Genomic DNA, 20,042 nt, shown 5'->3' on the forward strand with positions numbered 1-20,042 from the left:
ATTTTTCTTTGAAATCCAAGTGGTTTTCAGCATATCAAAAACTCATGAATTATGGTCACTTCATAGAAGCCCAGGAAACTAGAGATTATTTTGGACTCGATATAGCTGAAATTTATACCTAATGACACACACACACACACACACACACACACACACACACGTTTAAATTCTTGGCCCAAAATACGCACTGGAGGAAGGACCTTGTTTTGTTGACAATCATGACACAAAAGCATCCAAGGCCCTGAAGAACAGCAGCCTTTTTGTCACAGCAATCCCTGAGCAGTTCTTTAAGCCTGAAAAAATATTAGTCATCATCTAAGCAGAATCCAGAGAATTCAGCTTTCCTGGCAAGCTCACACAGTTTACCAACCTTCTGAAGAACACGAACAAGAAAAGATTACATTTACAGAATAATTTCTCTGCTTCTGGCATTGCTCTGTCCTTCCACAGAGAGCGGACACTATTTAAAATTCAGAAGGCTCGTGCCTGGTTTCTGCCCTTTCCAGTACGCCGCATACTATCAACACTCCCATTTCTTAGCCTAGAAATGTGAGCACCAAAATCTCTGCCAACTCCCTTCTCAGCTGATGCAAAGCCAAAGTGTGGTCACATCGCATGAAGACCTTTCAGGGATGTGAAGCCCTCAATGAATGGGAGAGCACTGCAGTGTGAATGGGAAAGCATGTTAGTATGACTATCACAGTGTGGCTTTGAGAGTGGGAGATTTTCAAGGATGAGCCCACACTGATGGGCTTTATTTCTTTTCTTTTTTTTTTTTTTTAATGAGCTCTGTTTTAGCAGAGCTTTACCTTGTTTTTAAGGACTTGCTTTAATTAAATTTTACTGTACACTGTTGGCCACTTCTGATATAAAGTGAGTTGGGTGCAGTTTTTCTACACTGGCATGGATGTTTTACTTAAAATATTGCTAAAGGCCAGAAAATTAAGAATAACTGTTTGACACTGCAGACATTTTTTACATCATCTGCAGTAATAATATGAAACACTCTAAAATTTAGTAAAGACACTAAGAGGCAGGTATTTTGCAGAAAAGAAAACCTTTTATTTTAAACCACAAATAGTCAGCAGGTGGCCACAACTATCCATGTTTCATTAAAATCACATAAAACCTAGGTACAAAAGCACCACTGATTATTGCTCTAGAAAAATTGCATGAAAAATTCAAATGTGCACAGTAAAAACACCACAGTATGCACAGAACTAAACTCTTAAAGCAGGTGCATGGACTGCTCGATCAGTTTTGTACACAGCTTCCAATGTCAAGGTGGTATTTATTTTACTTGATAACGATGAAAACTTCCAAAAAGCATGACAATGAGAGGGTAAAATGTCCATCCTTACATATTTTGTTTGCCTACTAGTAGAATCCTAAAAAATAAGCATTTACAAAATACTTGGTAAAAATAGCTTTTTTAAAAAGGTGTCCCAAGAGGTACATAAAATCAATTGTGACAATTCATTCTCGCTCGTCATCTACAGATTCAGTATTCTGTGCCTGTGAAAAATGAAGAAAAAGAAAAGATGCAGTTATTACTAAAACTATGATAAACAACCAAAGAAAATCTACCCACCAATACGCACACTTCTAATATGTGTTACTTGGCCGTTCTAATGCACAATCTACTTCAACACTGGGTAAAGAACAGACAAGGCAGGAATATATTTTGGTGACACTCAGCTGCATTTATTGCTTTCTGCTTTTCAAACAACCACAGACGCCTTACCTGAAACTTCCCACTCTTCATAACAAAAAGTCCCACACCACTATCTGATTCTAGTCACTGCATACAGGCAGTTTTCTACTGCACCCTTAACTCTCACTGTTTCAATCTGCCCCTTACTGACAGTGCTGGGTGGGGAACTTCTGGAGGCTGAGACATTAACAGCTGAGCGGGAGATGTGGATCTGCAATAACATTACAGGCAATAAAGAGAGACATTATGAACATGCTATCACTGGCAGGAGGATCGAGCAGTTTCTTTTCAGACACTGATTCAATCAGTGGGAGATATTTAGGTAAAGTACCTCTTCAGCTTTAGTTTCACCATTTTCAGATGGTGTAGTACCTTCCTTTCCAGCTTCCTGCTTTTCTTCCTTCTTCCCTTTAGCACCTCTGTTAACCTTTGTTCCAGGATCTTTCTAACAGAGATATCAAAGCACAGGAAAGATGATGTTAGATAGCATGGCATGTTGGCTAAAATCTGTCAGACTTCAAACACAAGGTGAACCACAGCAATGGCCACAGTGGTGGCATTCAGGCAACAATGAGAATCCATTTTGCTGTGTTTCAAATGAGTGACCCCAAGGGTGTGAAAAGCTTTCCATCACCTGGCCCCCGGACCACCTGCTCACTAAGAGAGAAGGGGTCTCCATGGAGAGGGCGGCAGGGGGTGTGGCAGAGGAGGTGTGAGGTGTGGGTGGGGTTTCACGTCTGCTCTCCCGTGAGATCCCTTCACATGCAGACTTGGCTTGCCTGGCTAGAAAGCTGTGAGAATGCTTGAAAATGAATGACTGGACGCGGAAAAGTTCCTCATTTTAAGAGCAAGTCACAGAAGTGAGTTCTGCTTCTGAAATGGTTGGTAACATTATACACAGCTTCAAACAATTCACAACAGGGGATGATGCTCTGGAAGGCAGAGTGCAGAAAAGTCAATTTGGGGTGGTCTCCTGATCATTATGTACTTGGGTTTGCAAAACAGGTTATCTGTATGTAATGTACTTCAACGGGCTCGATGTGAGGACTGCATGAGAAAGCCATCAGAACAGTTAGTATTATTTGCTGGTATTAATGACTGCATCGTTATCATTACCATCAGGCTGGTCCTCTACGTGAGGTCCAAAGCCCCTTGCTATGCCCTATACTGGTGGCTACAGAACTGCAGGGCGCAGCCCCAGCCCACTTGAGCTGCCGCCAGCACCCGATGGACGTGAGGCTTCTCATGGCAACCTGCTTCGACTTCCCGTGCCTCACTCACCAAACGGAAAACATTCCTGCTAAATCATAAAACGCTTTATGCTCTGGAACAGTGGTAACCATTTTCTGGTCAGTACTTTTTAACATATCATTAAACATGGCCTTTTCTTGAATGATTTTTTGGGGCCAGTATTATAATTTATTCACTGTTTAAAAATCTAAAGGCGGGAGGAGGAGAGTGTCTCTTACCTTAGTAGATATTTTTCTTGGTTTAGGTTCAGGTTTTGGTGGAGCAGGTTTCTGCAAAGATAATGTGAATTATACAAATACTGACAAGCACAACCATCAGCACCAAAAAGAACAAAAGAGGCCTGCAAAAGACAACCATTTATTCTGAGACTGACTTTGCGCATTCAAAGACTATCCTGTCCTATTTTCAGCATCAGGCAGCAGCATAAAGATGGCAGCATTTCATAACTCTCTTCATTCTGCGTCTGCAGGTAAACAGCAGGTGCAATCGAAAAGCTGACTCATTATTCCCTGATCCAGAATACAGCAGCTCTCCGGGAACAAGTTTAAATTTCCATTACTGGTGTCCCTGTACTTCTTTTTAATACAGCACAGCAGCAAGAGAAGACTTAGGGCTCCAGCCAAAGGACTCAATGGATTTTGGTTACACTGGCTTTCTCAAATCAAAGCGCAATCATGGGCAAAGCGCACCTGCTCAGGAAGCCTACCGCCTAGGAAGCAGCCGAAAACCACCTTTAAGTCCTTCCCTGGGAGATACAGATTTCAGGCTCTTTAGGCAAGCATCTTCCCATTTCCCTCCTCTTCAAAACCAGTTCAAGGTGAGAATCTTGCCCACCCAGACACTGGGCTCATCTGTCTGTAGTGTTCTTTGTTTTTTATTAAATACCACAATTATAGTGATATTTCCACTGCTGGCTTTTAAAATTTAAGTTTTTTTTTTACAGATATGATTAGCCAAAGAGCCCCTTGAAAAATTATCTTTCTCTTGTCTCACATGGGCCCCTGCACTCCCAAGAGCAGAGCAGAGCCAAACCCTGTGGCTGGGGTCCCCCCAATCCCCTGGAACTTCAGACAGCGTCACCAGAGTGTGGGGCCGGCAGTGCCTGGAAGGTGAAGCCCTGGGAGCTTTCCAGGCACTTTAAGGCAAATATTTCTGTCAAAGAGTGAGGAAAAAGTAAGTGCACATCTCTCCCAGCACTAGGAGCTTGGCTTTTAAATAGAATACATGGGCCAGCCTCCCCTGTGGATGAAACTGCATGGTTTTCCCCAGCGCCTTTAAAGGGTTCGGCTTCATTTTGAATCTGGTCCTTTTCATCAAGCGCATAAAGTGAAACCACAGACAGTTATTCTAGAGGACCCGCTGTTAAAAATTACCTTTCAAAAAAACTAAAGGAATGTTTTAAACTAATCCTCTTATCACCCTAAATCTATACCCAGCTTCCTAAATATGGCAGTTTTCATAGCTCCTAAGTTTTCATGATTTAAAAGACCTTTTATTTCAAGTTCTGCCACATTATATTAATATACACGTGTTTTCCATTTACAGCAAATAATATTCTTTTTATATTACTTCCTGTGAGACAGACCTCACACCCTGACTCAGTAGTCAGTGCTTTGACAGAGCCAAGAAAGGGGATTTTTATAGTCTGTAATCCTGCTACCTCAGTGGAAGGGACTTACATTGTTGGTTCCTGGTGCTCAGGAAAAGCATTCTTTTAAATTTTGGTTTACACCTGACTTAGAAGGACTGTTCCCTCCATTGGCTAAGTTTTCATGGTGACTCTGGTGCTGCTTCCTCGTGGGACTCATGGAAAACACTGGCTCAACCAACCCAGACTCAGCTCGATCCAACTCTGAATTTGGGGACGGTCCTAACACCCATTTCTGAGTACCATGGTGAGCTGAGGGTGGAATCCACACTTGCAGTTCCTGTAATACCTAATATAGGGAGACACTCGGTCAACCAAGATGGTAAGGCCTCTGCTCCTCTCAGTGGTCAGCTGGGGCTGCAGGAATTTAACCAAAATCCTCCACCTGTCAGGCTGTTCTGCTTGGAAGAACACAAGAGCCAGCAAAGAGCGCACCAGACTGGCGAGAGAGAGCTGGGGTGGGGTCATGGATGAGGCCTGGCCACACCTGTCCATCCCAGCTCTAACTGTAATTTTCATCTCTTCCCTCGACATGGGCCACAGGAGTCGCCAAGTGACAAAGGTCTTTTACAAAGACATTATAAGTCTGAAATTGGCAAACCCTATGGATTCAGACAACTTTCAGAACATTTGACAATGGAATAAAATGTTCTGGATTATAAATTGTGGAAAGAGAATCATAATCTGCTCACCACAGCACATCACATACAGAACATGAAGGCTAAGATGCGGCTTAACGAATTTCCTTTGCTTCAGAGGCGTAGCAATAGTAAGTGACATCCTGGGCCTCCTATTTTTGGCAGTGAGGCTGGCCGCTATGTTCACCACCATATCTGATTAAGTGAACTGTTAGGCAACACGGGCCAGACATGGTAGAAATTGTAACCGCAGGAGATTTTCAAAGAGAAAAATCAACTCATAGGAAATTCCAACTTCATGTTCCTCTTGCTGCTTTGCTCTGGACAAAGGGAGCATGTATTCAAAGACGTGATGCAAAGGGATTTAAGGCACTCACCGTGGACAATCTGGCAGACCGTCTCGTGGGCTACAAAAGGAATGGAGAAGAATGTATTTTTGTAATTATACGCAACAAAACTGATTTTTCAAATTCATTCTTGTTACACCTTACTTTGCTGAAAGAATATAATGCATGATTCCCATCACATTAGCATAATGAAACACACCCCGGGGTCCCCGGGCAAAGTGGTCTTTTTTTCCAGTGCCAGGAATTGGACTCGGGACTTTGCTACACCCCTAGTCCTTTTGATTTATTTTTTAAATTTTGAGACAAGTCTCACAAAGTTGACCAGCCTGGCCTAGAATTTGTAATCCTCCTGCCTCAGCCTCCTGAGCAGCTGGGATCACAGGTATGTGCACAAAGTGTTTCTAAAGAGGCATACACTGTTCAAATAAGTGGCCTTTCCACATTCAGGGTGCGGTGGCTAAGAAAAGGAAAAGGAAGATGAATTTTGGCGTTAAATCGTAACCTTCTTTTGTGACAAAATAATGACATCAGGAACGCTGAGGTTATTGAAAAAAATGGCCTCCAGTCTGACTCTTATTTATTATAAACTGTATAAACTGTACTAACTTTTGTAAGTTAATAAAAGAAGAAACACATAATTACATAGAAATCACAAGAGTTCCCCATGTTTCTGCTATGTTGGAATAAAATGACAAAAAAATCTTACGCAGTTAATGAGATATTTTTTTTACACACTGATCTACTAAAGCTTATGTTTAAAGATATAACTAGAATAAAAAGTTCATTAATCTTTTCTTCTAATTTCAAATTTTAGAAAACTGAGAGGAACTACAGAGATTAGACATTAATATTAAATGTTGAGGTTGATTTTTTTTTTTAGGAAATATTTGCAAAGGAGACTATGAAGAAAATAAAGAAGAAATGTTTTAGGCACTTTAACAATGGCACACAAAACTGATAGTTTACTACCACCTAGCAGAAGCTGGTTGCCCAAGGGACTTACGTGCTAAAATTGTAATTACTTTTCTTTAAAAATGTTCCAGGAACAAATACCTCTGTCTGTTTTATTTACTGCTGTATCTCCAGTAGAGTACTGTACTATCCAACATGTACAGTATTTGCTGAATATAGGAATTCAAGCTTTTGCCTAATTCTTACTTATGCAAACTATACCTCATTACAACAGCTTAAATGTTTCAAGTACCTTTTAAGGGGATCAGCAAAACCAGTAGGTGGGAACCTGGGGCACGACTGTGTGGAATTGTGAAAACCCCTGAAATCACCCTAGGCCAGTAGGTCAGGCCAAGCTAAAAGAAATATTTCTTTCTATCTCCATATCCATAACTTTCTTGCTGAACACAGAGAAGGTAAACTCTGGTCTTTAAACTACAGAAGAAAATGAAGGGCCAGAGCCTCCAAGAATAATTTTAACCTCTAGGTCTCAAGGCAAGATCAGAGTTGGACTTAAGGCCAGCCAGCAGATGTGCTGAGCACAGGAGACTGTGTGGGTTCAGTGGCTGACTGGGACCCCTCTGCCCAGAGCAGGAGGATGTAGGTCAGTGGGCGCAAGGCTTGACCTGAAGCTCGGAGCAGGGTGGGCACCGTGTTCTCCACAGGAAACACCACGATGCCTCAAGAACTACTAGCAATTTCCCAAAAGCAGCAGGCAGAACAGTGCCCTCCTGCACCGTCACATACATAGACCAACTGCCTCAGGAACATAAAGTGGACCAACAAGAGACAGAGAAGGGAGGGACCCCATCTCATTGCTTCCTGCGCAGCGGTCCACAGGAGTGGTCCACAGACATGAGCAGGCTCTGCGTCCCTATTGGTCGCCTCCGACTCATGTCTGCATCCCTGACTGCACGGCCATGCGAAAAGGCCCTCAACTGCAATGCTCTTGCTCCTGTCCTCTCCTCTCTGTGATGCCGCCTAGACACAGGAGTCCTCTCCTGTCCGTGACATCGCCTAGACGCATGAGTAGGCGAGGCCGAGTGGCTTCAGCAAACTCTTTAGACTTCCAGAGATTCCAGTCCTGCACTGCTTGGCAGGGCTGAAAGTGGACTGAGCCAAAGGACTTAATGCAGACCAGTACAAGAGCGCTAAAATAAAAAGCATAATATAGAAGCAAAGTTTACCTTTTCCCTCTACAGGCTGTCGAAACCAACCAGTTTCTAAAAAGCAGATCTTTTACTGTACAATCATTTTATGACTTCCTATATAAAAATTACCACTCTTGCTTCTATGCCATAAAAAGACTTTTCTTAACATTTCCTTTCCTGTAACCACAAGAGATTTGCTTTTCATGAAGACTGAGACTAACCTTTCACTCAGCCAGCAGTACTGATTATGCATGCAAGTGTGGACGCCTTCCTGGAAAGTTCCATCAGCTTTCACAGCCTTAAAATCTATAAATAATAGGACTATATTTATTGGATATGAAATAGACGAGACTGCTATTTTCCCTCTTTGAACCACTAGGATTTAAAGTAATCATTTAAGGCCCAGGCTGGCTGGATAAGAAGGGAAAAAAAGATACTACATTTTTTTTGATTTGTTGATTTAAGTGTGAAATTTCAGGAAAACTGCTCAAAAAGAAAACTGCTCAATGAGAGAAGGAAGGCTTTTAGAATGACAAATCATCGTGACAGGGACAGATAAGACTGTAAGGGTTTGTCACTGTTTATAGGTGGATGGTACATCAAAATTACCCAGTAAGCATTTGCTGATTCACTGATCATCCTCTCTGCTGGAGGAAATTCCACTGAAGGCTACTCTCAAAGTCACGGCACCTCTCACTTAATGTCCCAGCTGCAGAAGCAGCATGCAAGTCTAATCCCACAGTGACAAGGGTTCAAGAGACAGCTAGATTTAAAAAGAATCACAGGACTCTGCTGAACGTTCCTTCACACATATGGGTCGTTCTGCTGGAATCTGGAAGGATTCTTATTTTTACAAGATGTCATCCTGCTTCTGAGCCTGACCCTGTAGTTGCAAGCAAAACCCAAAAGTCAAGTTGCTTTTAAAAGCAAGAAGTAGAAATGGCCTTCTTTTCAAATCTAAGTAGCAGGGAAAGGCACACGACAGCACTGGCTGGACAATAGAGAAGACTGAGAAATGGAAACTGGATTCCCAGATTTTTCCGACTGCCACAAAAGGCACATTCAGGCCGAGGACTGTAGATCAGGAGATCTGGGTATCTTGCCCGCAATACTTGGAAAAATTATATTATTTCTCTAAGAACCTGATTTGCTCCAGTTAAAAGAGGAATAACATTTGCCTTTCTCTATAAAAAACAGCATTCTCTGGCACTATTCCCTTTCCTTGCTTTATTTTCCTTCACAGCACGTATATCCACTTGTTTTATTTTATTCTTACCCTTACCCACTAAAATGAGTTTTGCCTCTCTAGCTCACTGTGATTCATGGGGCCTAGAATAGTGCTTGTTGTATTAAAGGTGCTCATCCATTTTTGTTAAAGAATGAATCTGGGGGTTGGGGGATAACTCAGTGGTATGGTGTATGTACCACTTAGCATTGTACAAGGCCTTGGGTTCAGTCTGGGGTGGGGGTGGAGGAGAATGAGGAAGAGGAGGAGGTGACAGTGGCAGCTGAGAGTAATGATTGTCATATATTGTTTTGGTCATTTATTGTTCAAGTCTCCTGAAGTACTGCACTCTCTGAATGCCCTTCAAATACCACAGTAGTGGTGCAGAGAATTTTCGAAAAGTATCCCCCTTTGTAACTACAATCTGTTCATCACGGTCAAGGCTGTGCATAATCAGTGACATAACTGGCAAATTCAATCTGAATAGAATTTCAATTCAATGGAAAAAAAATCAACCAATGAATCAATGTAATCTCAGACAAACTTCATTGTAAGTCGCCAGCTAACTTTTCATTCTTCAAACAACTATGTTAATGTTCTGAAGACTAAGTTTTAATATGATCTTGGTTTAATCATTTTAGAATCTTGTCTAGACTTCTGTCAATAATATACAAAAGATATGTAAACTATACAAAATATAATAATAAAAACTAGTAATAAAAGTCCTAAAAGTGCACACATAAGACAGGCATATAAACAAAAACGTATCTTTTATATATATTCTAGTTAGCTTGATTTGCTTTCAGTGTACAGAGAATGGGAAAATTTTCTGTTATCAAATATCTATTGCACACAATAGCTTCTAGGTTTCCTGACTGATTTATCAACTTAAATGTCAGTCCTTGAGGCAAAACCCAAATGCTTCTTTTGGTACCCAAATTTAAAACCATTTAAGGTTAGTTCCATTTAGTCAACTGTCTCAAAAATTGCACCTTGCATTTTTCAAGAAAATTCAAGTATGTATCATGTTTTGGTTGGTTATTAGTTTTTTGTTTGGTTCTATCATTCATGTGGTAGCTTGACTTTGGATTACAAATATCATGATTTTTCCCAAACCCTTAGACAGTGAATGCTAGGTACACAGATGGGAGGAACAAGCAGTTTTGTTTTGGTTTTAAATTATTTCCTTTCAATTCCTGTTAAAGATTTTCCATTTGCCAGACTAAATTTTCTTGTACCAATTTTATATAGGGGTTCTGGTATCACGACAGACTTCTCTGAATTATTAACCACAACATGAACCACCCAGTCTGGAATTGGATTTTTCTGGGCCTCTCTCATGACCCTTTTTAGTTTATAAGTGTAAGGGTAAAGCTCTATGGAAAAAGGAATGGCCTTGTCATTACAGACACATCTCATTTCCTACTTTTTAAGACCATCTTCCTTTAGACCTTCACAGTATCTCTTCCATGTTCTAAACCCTTTGAAGGTTTCTGTATTTTAATAGAAAGCATCTTTAAATCATCGCCTAGTTAGCCCAATATCCTAGGAATTTTCCTAATTAACAACAACAAAAAAAAACCCTTAATATTTTGACATATTGTGAATCCTTCCATGACTTCAGAGATGAATCCTTTTAGCTGAACATTTGGGATTCAAGGAGCAGAAAATTTATGACATCAACAGCCTTTCATTTTCTTGCTATAAAAGGTGGACCTTGTTCTCCTGGATACATTTACCTCTTATCTTGCTCTTTGCTCAGAAGGAATTCTCGGTATCTACTTGACAGACAGGAGGACAACACGTAGAGACATAAACAACACAGTAACTGGAAAATACCTCATAAATATACCACAAAGAAACTTACCTAGACAAAGTGAGTCTACACCAGACACTTGTCTCTAGTTTATATAGTCTCAACAATTTTGTTTATAACAGAATTCATTCAGATGCAGACCAATGGTAACAATATTAAACATTCAACTTAAAGAACTAAACAGAAAATACTAAAGAGTAAATATACTTACTTCCTGTTTAGTTACTTTGGATCCATCTTTGCCCTCTGTAGTCTCTGAAGACTAGAAGGAAAATATCTCAGTGAATTGTATTGAAATTGGAAATCATATATTAGAAGATTAAATTATATAAAACTACTTTGATTCCTGGGAACAAATATATCAGCAGAACTTTTGCAAGGAAAAATAAGTTTGTGAAATGATGTTTTACACACACACTCATATACATCTGCTGCATAACTGCTTTACTTTTATAAAATACAAATGGGGAAAGAACAGATTTGAGTCCTCATTCTCAATGTCCATACATCCTCAGCAATTAACACTGATCTCAGGTGAGTCCAGCACAACTAACAAACAGGACTCAGCAGTCAGTGGCAGGGATGCCTGAGATTCTCTCACTTGTCCACTGTGTTACCTCGCCACTTTCTTCCCTTAAGATAAGGCCAGGATGCTGGCAAAGGTGAGGCCAACCTGGGCAGGGGAATTAGCTGAGTGGTGTCTCCTCCTTTGATTCCCGCCCGGGAGCACACACACAAAAAAGAAAAGATGAGGCCAACCACAAAAGCCCATTTCCATCCCATATTTGCCTTGCTCAAACTGCCAGTCCATTTCTTGATGTCACTTGACAAATTCACCACAGATTACTCTTTTCCATAATCAGCTTCAGCATTTCCACTATGCTCCCAGCTTCAGAGTGACAGGCAGGGGCCTTGCCACTTCCGGCTGCTTTGTTTCCAGATTCCCATCCTATCCATCATCCCCTGGGGCCACAACTGCCTGCTCCCGTGAAAGCTCAAACCTGACAAAGGCTGCGCACAACTGTTCTCCTAACAGCTTATAAAATATACTTTTGGTTTGTAAGACATTTCATATATGCCAATACATATTCCTATGATTAAGAGTGAATAGATTAAAACAGTTCAGCTAATTAGAAAATTATTTAACACAGTTCACAAACCACATGAGGCTACATGGTAAATACTTTCTATGGCACAAATGTGCAGCTGATAAGAACAGAGCTCCCATCAGAAAAAACACAAATAGCAAACTGACATTTAGCACATTTGGCTTAGCAAAATAAAATAGCTATGCGGTAAAGCCTCATCTGATAAAACAACAAAATTTACAAGGTCATAAAAGCCCTTGCTTGATGGGGTTGGTGACATTATAAATTGATACAATCTTTTCAAAGAACAACCTGGCCATATCAATGAGGCACACAGGGCTAATCAGATGATGACCCAGTAATTCTATTTTTTGGAACTAGGACTCAAAAAAAAAAAAAAAAAGGAATTCTTTGTAAAAATATGGTTATCATTTGTGTTACTTCTAATATGGAATAACTAAAAACAATGTACACAGTCAGTAAGTAACAGAAATATTATTTAAACTATGTAATGTTATGGGATTAACAATAGACTAAATACGTAACATGCCTACATGAAATAAGACAAAATTTAAAAACGGAGACTAAAACAGTAAGCAAAATACAAGTCCAAAGTATATGCAAATTCTGGGGAAAAACAAAAAATTCAAATCAAAGGACACAGGGACCCTTCTTTAGGACCTTTCTGGAAGCTATCTGTTACAGCTCAGCTCGTCCCATTGGCCGGAACCTCTCATTTATGAAGCTTTCTCTTGTTTCCATAACCGACCACTTTTTCCTCCACCATGGAACCTTCTCCAGCCTGAAAGGAAATAGCTTCTCTTCGCAGGAAGTAACGGGGAAGTTTGCTTTACAGAAGCCATATTACAGACAGCAAAATCTCGGCACTTCTGAGCAGATGGAGATAATTCTTACGTGGGCCACTGGGCTTTGCTTACTTTCACGGTTACAAACTCAGTACTCTGGCCACACACCAAACCCCTTGATTGTGTAGGAGTGCTGACCTCTCCCTCACACCTGTCACTCAGTAAATTTCAGTCCACAGTGCCCTCTACCTATAATTGATTCACTGTTAAGCAAGCAGCATGTAGTTATCAGAATGAATGTGCGTAATAACATTGTTTTCAGTCTTTCAAGGCAGTGGACTAGAGACAGGCAATATAACCAAGAGACCAATCTCCAAATAATGATCTAATAACGTTTGTATTAGAAGTAAATTATTTAAAAAAGAAACCTGAAAAGACACTGCACCAAAAAAACAAAAGGTCTGATGAAAATGTTAACACTTTCAGATGCACATGAGATTCTAGATGTGAAAAACTGTAATTCTAGACAAAGCAGTTTTTTTTTGTCACTGACTTCAAAAGGGCTTTCTATTAACAAGTAGATACACATTTACAGTCAGGAACAACCAATATTTACCCTGGAATCAGTTGCTACTGCAGTATGAATGCAGGATGTGGACTCAAGACACCTGACTCTACATAGAGGGTGTGTGATCAGGAGCAGGGACTTGATCACAGAGGCTCAATTTCTTCACCCGTGAATGACAGATGATAACAACATCTAACTCAAAGGGTCCTGGTTATGATTAGGTGAGAGGTTGGAGAAAGCATTTCATAAAATGTGAGCTGTTATACAGGTGTTATGCAACAGAAAGACAAGATCTTAAGGTGTCTTCTGAATTATAAAATATGAAATTATATTACACAGAGCATTAATGTTGAACATATTTCCTTACATTCAGATTTCCTGCAAACTGCTCATCTGTTTTTCGGAGGAATAGGTAAACTGCTTTGGAAAGGCTTACCATTAAAGCTGTCTCATCTTCTCCACCGTAATATTTAGCCACTAGGCCAGAGAGAGGAAGGAGGAATACATGGTGTGAAACAGAAGCCCCAAGCTTCTAGCCCAACAGGCTGCAAGGAACGACAAAGAAGGAAAACAAAGACCTGGGGGTGGGTACAGACCACCTACATCGTACTTCAACCTTTGAGTGGGCAGCTGTGGAAGGTGAAGGGAGGTAGGCTGCAGGGAATGCAGAGGCCAAGGTCTCCTGCACAGCAGGCTTTGCTAATGCAGGCTGGACCAAGCGGGGTGAGAGCCATGGCCAAGTAAAATGTCCGCCACACAGTGAAGGCTCCCTCAGCTTGCAGCTGGCCTGCGTTCTGAGTTGAGAGCCCACAGAAGGTGGGGTACACAGAGTGGCCAGATGCATGGCAGAGAAGGGGCCCTGGGGAGGTCTCGGCACCACTGAGAGCTGCTGATCTGAGGGCTGGTCAGAAGGCAGGTGGATCATGAACACTCGACGACTGGATTAGGAGAGAATTGGCTGCATGGGCCTGAATTTCAGCCTGAAAGGGTTATTTTAAATGAATATGGCTGATCCACAGCAATCTCAAAAGGGCACGGAACTTCAGTTAGCTACAAGCCAGAAACCTCTCTAACTAAATGAAGCTGAACAGCTTCCCTCTCCACAGGATAAGTTGGAAGGCATCGCATCACTATGTCATTAGTTGCTATCTTTGAGGCTCAAGAGCCCCAGAGGGATTTGCTGAGTCCTAGATGAAGGCTTATAAATTTGTTCCAGATCCTAAGAGCTCTGAAGAGTGACTGGTAGACCCTACTGTCTTCCACTAAAAAGAGAGCTTGTTTTCCTGAAGAGATGGGGCATGTCCGAGAGCTCTGCGGCATAACTGTTTTCTTCGCTGTTAGAATACAGCCTTACAGCTGGTCGAATACACAGGCAGTGTGGAATGGCAGGCCATGCATAAAGGCTCAGACAGGAAGTCTATCTCCACCTGCCCAGTGTTGAGGCTGACATGGTCATGATCTCTAACGGGTAAGTTTTTCATCAGTTTCTTTTTTCTTGTTAGAGGATACTCCTGCTTGCTCTGGCATACTAAACCAACCCTAGGCTTTGTTTTCTGTCACCTCTATCATGTCACATGAAGGAAAAATAAATCTGGGGAGTGGGGAATCCTTGGTCAATCACATTTTAAAGTAACAGGATAAACAATTCAGATGTAGCTAATGCTTTTATAGCAGGACACTACTCAAAAGAGCCATCTCAAATTCCAAGGACGTAGAAATATGAAAATAAAAGGCCACTGAAAAATATGCTAAATAAAATGAATTCAAAACAAACAAAACCCCAAATATCCATCATCAGGAGGTTGAAGACATTATGGTAGATGACAAAACAGTATGTGGCAGTGAGAACCAATGGACCATGGATATGCACATAACTTGGATAAAACTCATGAGCATGATGTTGGACCCAAAAAGAAAGTTATATTTGCTCTAAATAAAATTTAAAGACACATGTAAGCGATAAATGTACTTACTACAAAGCAAAGAAATAGTAACTATAAAATCAAACAGGTTATCTTTGGGTGAGGAGAGGTAGGGTGATTTGACTGGGAGAAACAAAGCAATCAGCAAATATTTCTTAAGCTGGATGATAACTACATTATTTATTCTCACTCAAATCACACATATATATAATATATAGATACTATGCATATTCATGTTTTTATTAAAATATCTGATTCATAAAACTATAAGAGATTCTAAAACAAAATAGGCATGAAGAAAAAAATTAGTAGTTCATTTTTTAATTTAAAATTCTGGAAAAAGCAATTCATTGAAATGAAAGACTCAAAAGCATAAACTCTAGGAAAGGAACAGTAGAAGAAATACTACAGAGGACTTAACCTAGAGTGCAACAAAGAGAAAAAAAGAGATGAACATTGTGTAACAAGGTTAGAACACACATGGTTAACTGAGGAGCTTCACATCTAACAGACTTTTACAAAGCAGAGAGCAGTGGTAGCAGCAGAAAAGCAAAGATGTAATGCCTGAGAATTTCCCCAAACTGAAGTCATGAGTTCCAAATGAAGAGCTCATATCAAAGAATAAATAAAAATACTACAACAAGACTTAATGTAAGGAAATGACAAAGGGTTGGAAGAGTGGAGAAAAACTGTCAACCTAGAACTTCATACCCAGCTATCATTCAAGAGTCATGGCAAAATGAAGCCATCTCCGAATACTTATGTTAAGAATTCACTACCTTCTTTTTAATACAAGTCTCTATAACACTGCACTGAAGGATCAAGTGCAGCCATACTAAAAATAAATCTAGATGGAAGGCAAGTACTTAAGAACTGTAAAAAATGTATTAGTAACTCTCACCTTTATCTGTAGGTAATACTACCTACTGTATGTGTTTAAAGAAATATTAAAAGAAATCCTGGATGGGTGCTGTCCTATAGAAATGCAACATACTAAGTTTAGATTTCGTAATAGTCACATTTAAAAAGTAAAACAAATAAAATGAAAGGCAACATTATATTCAACTGGCCATCTCTAAAGTGTTTCATTTCATCATATATTCAAATTATTAATGTGGTATTTCACAATAATTTTGTACTAAGTCTTTAAAGCCTGTTGTGTATTTTATACTTACAGAACATCTCTCTTCAAACACTAAATTTTTATCAGGAAAATCTGGACTGTGCTTAAAATTTATAAAATGTTTTGTAATTGCACTCAAGTTGTCCAAACATGTTTAAATTTTTCCAGTAATGGGATCATACCAAATTTTAAACTTAAGTTGGTAAAAATTAAAATTAGAAATTCAACTCATGATAATGCTTAACAAGCTTATGCAGCTAGTCATCACCGAAGCGGAAAGTAGAACTCCAGATAGTAACAACCGAAGAGCTAGGAGAGGAATGAAGAGACATCAGAAATGAATGCATTCCTGGGTCTTGCCTGTGCTCTGGAGGATAAGATTTGACACAGAAAAAATTCAGACTTCGTTAAAATGTAAAGATTACCATTTCTTAAGTACAGAAATTGGGTATATGAACTTCCAAGCAAGAGAGATGAAGCAAATTATACCCAAAAATGGGGAGGGAAGAACAAAACAAAGAAAAACTTACGTGGTGAATAGAAATCACAGTAAATCATTAGAAAAAGTCCACATGTATTAATTACAATATACCTAAACAAAGCATACCCATTCATTAGGTCATGACAGAGCTAACAGACTAACACGTATACAGTGTGTGATTCCATTTCTACAGACTTTTAAAAATGTGCAAATTAACTTCATAGGCGTACGTATCATAAAGGTGTAAAACATGGGCAGGAAGAAAGCACATCAAATTCACCACTATGGTTGATCTAGGGAGGATGACAAGAGAAACGGACCGAGGTGTCTTGAAGAAAAACTTGATCTGTAATTATTTTGTTTTTCAAAAAATATCTGAAGCAAATATGATAAAAAGATTCAAATCTGTGAATTCTAGGTAGTGGGTAAATAGGTATATTATTTCCTGGGTATCTTTAGATATTTTCCAAATAAAAAATTCATATTGGGAGAAAAAAATACTAGAAACAAACTTGCTCTATTAAGCCCAGTTAAACGATGCCGTCTATTCCCCCGCACCAATTACATAATACTCAGCATTTCGTGTCTTAAGAATCTGGTTCTGTCCAAGACACATATTACAACTGCTTCATTTGTACAACTCTAAGAATTACCTTCGAAACCTCTCACTCCAGCCAGTGTGGGAGGTGCTGGCACAGGGAGCACAGACACCCTCAGCCGCTGACCACTAGTGAGCTGCCTGCACCCCCCACTTCAGTGTTTGGAGGGAACACACTGGAATTCCCTTAAGTCTTCCCAAGCAACTTGGAATTTTTATTCTACAAACCACTTATTAGGAGTCAGCAGGAAGATGTGCTGAACTTCTCTTACATCAAATGGGGGTGACTATCCCAGTGGGACACTGCCAAATAATGAGCCCATTTGCACCCTTCAAACTCAAGAAGGTCTCAAGAAGATAGGAAAATCCTTACAGCCCCTAGGAGTTCTTACTGGATTTGTCAGAGCAAGGCACTGATGTGTGGCTGTGAAGCTGTGAAGCCCAAGAGTACTGTACCCTGGTGCGCAGTCCTCAGCCACACAGGAGAAGAGGGCTCAAGGTTCTCAGCAGGGAGTGCCAGATCTCTCTTAAGGTTCCAAATGAAATCTAGTGTGAAGGCTCTTAAGAGTTGTGCTTCTAAGAATTTAGGTGTAAGGGCCATTGTTTTACATCGTCAGTAAATCAGCTGAAAGTCAAGAGTATTAATGAAACTCCAGTAACCACTTGGCAACTGCCATAGAATAAATTCAGTCTCAACAACCCCTGGGTTATTCATGCCAACGTGTTAAAGTTGGCAGCAGATACAATGATGCAAATAAATCAAGTCACTTCTTTTAATCTAGAGAATGTATCCCATTGAGATGATTTGTCTTTAATATGCTGGCCACTCTTTTAAAATTATTATTTTTAGTCAAAATGTCTTTCAAAAATTAATTTTCATGTTATGTTATAAATCCAAGGCTGGAGGAAAAAAAAAGTAGTCTAATTGTGAGCTTGCTCTCAGAAGAAAACCATTCTGGGGCCAAAAATCCAAAACCCACCAATCGAAAATAAAATGTGCCTATTCCTTACTCTGTTCCTCTTCAGATAAAATTAACTATAACTATACCTGATTTACACAAGATTAATTTCCCCCCAAAATGGAGGTATTACCCAGGAAATTCCTGTCCATGCTCTTAACAGTTCACCACTCAAAATGGTTTGTATTATTAGCCTTCTAAATCGCAAAACTGGCTGCAGATCTGGGATGGAAGATATCAGCTTGTGCGACCGTTAGTTTTGGCTACCAACTTGATTGGGTGGAGAATCACCGAGCAAACTGGGAAAGCATACTTGTAGATGTGTCTGTGAGGGTGTTTCCAGAGGTGACTGTGTAACGGCAAGCTGAGCATGGAGACACAACCTGAATGTGGGCAGCACCACTCATCATTCAAAAGGCTGTGCCCTTTCTCACTCTCTGCCTCCTGGCTGCCAGGAGGTGAGAAGCTTTCCTCTAGCATACCCTTCTGCCATGTTTCTGCCTTTTGATTCTTGTTTCATTCTTTAAGCACCTTACTTTAAAAAGGTATGAAGCTATAAGAAAAACAAATATGGAAAGTATTACAGTATAGATGTAACCAGCACTGCAAAATACAACTCTAACAGATTTTTTTCCCTTGGAGTCAAGTGGCTTCCACACTTCCTCAGGCCTTGGCATAAGTGGCTCGCCACCTATCCTCAGCCCAGAGGAAAGGATGGAAAGCAAAGATCCTGGCACCAGGAGGTGAAGCCTAATTTTGTTCCCTTAGGCAAGGGAAGGAGCGGTCAGTGTCCAGGAAGGACTAGAAGTAGTCTGAAAATGTCTATTATTACTTTGCATTCCCTCCTACACTATTCTGTGCTAAAAAATACCCCAACACACCTGTACAAGGTGAGATGGTGATCTGAGGCAAAAAGCCCTCCAGTCTTCTCCGAGCGAGCTTTGAATAAATCCTTTTGCCTCAAATATATGGCCTCCTTTGATTTGGTCAGCTACCAGCGAACAAACCCGAGCATTTGAACCTAGTGGCAATAAAATGGTTAGGAGGAAAACTCTTGAGTAAAAGAGCCTTGAGTTAGAGTGCTAGCTCCTCCACTTCCTAGCTGTGTGACCCAGAGCAGTTTCCCCAGTCTCACTATGTCCCCATATTCTCTCGTATGTTGAGAAAGTCTCAAGGATTCACTGGTTCCAGTCACAAGCTCTAGACAGACTTCTAGGAATGAAGCTCAGACTGCTAGGGAGGATCCCAGTTCATGGGGACCTTCAGGAAATCTGGTATGCTCTGGGGGCTTCAATTTCCTCATCTGTAAAATGGAGATGCGCATAGAGTACACCTCATTGTGTGGCTGAGGAGTTAAAATTACTAATGCAAGGCAAAACACAGAAAGTCCCCTCCATGTTAGTCACAAAGAGTAAAACTTACCTGGGCGATGAGGACAGCCTCACCAAACTGAGGTGAGATTAAAATGAAATAATATGAAGTTACATATACTATTTCCCATATATTTTTAACTTTCACATTTTTTTATTTAACCAAGCTACCTAATGAATATAAAACACACAGCTCAGATGTACTACATAAGCATTTAATAATAGTAACAATTTACATTTTAATTACAGTATATATTTATATTAATAATTGATATAAATTCCTCTTAAAATATTAAAATTTGTAACCAATTTTGAAATTTAAAACAATTTTATTTTCCTACTTCTGAATGTGCAGACCTTTTTTTTTTTTTTTTTTTTTTTTTTTG

At 40.0% G+C, this 20,042-nt stretch overlaps 1 protein-coding gene across 1 annotated transcript in view; it reads right to left on the minus strand.

Moving 5' to 3' along the window:
* Positions 1 to 1,521: 1,521 nt before the first annotated feature.
* Positions 1,522 to 20,042, minus strand: part of Hmgn3 (high mobility group nucleosomal binding domain 3) — a 26,081-nt gene continuing 7,560 nt past the window's right edge. Inside the window, exons 3-7 of the mRNA XM_010617918.1 lie at positions 10,953 to 11,003; positions 5,629 to 5,658; positions 3,184 to 3,234; positions 2,046 to 2,159; positions 1,522 to 1,925 (exon numbers count right to left, since the gene is read on the minus strand). Coding sequence (XP_010616220.1) covers positions 1,785 to 1,925; positions 2,046 to 2,159; positions 3,184 to 3,234; positions 5,629 to 5,658; positions 10,953 to 11,003 — 387 coding nt within the window. The 3' untranslated portion in view covers positions 1,522 to 1,784. The remainder of the gene's footprint in view (positions 1,926 to 2,045; positions 2,160 to 3,183; positions 3,235 to 5,628; positions 5,659 to 10,952; positions 11,004 to 20,042) is intronic.

Source organism: Fukomys damarensis, unplaced genomic scaffold (assembly GCF_012274545.1).
Source record: "Fukomys damarensis isolate Sample0158 unplaced genomic scaffold, DMR_v1.0_HiC HiC_scaffold_27, whole genome shotgun sequence".
Taxonomy (NCBI): Eukaryota; Metazoa; Chordata; class Mammalia; order Rodentia; family Bathyergidae; genus Fukomys; species Fukomys damarensis.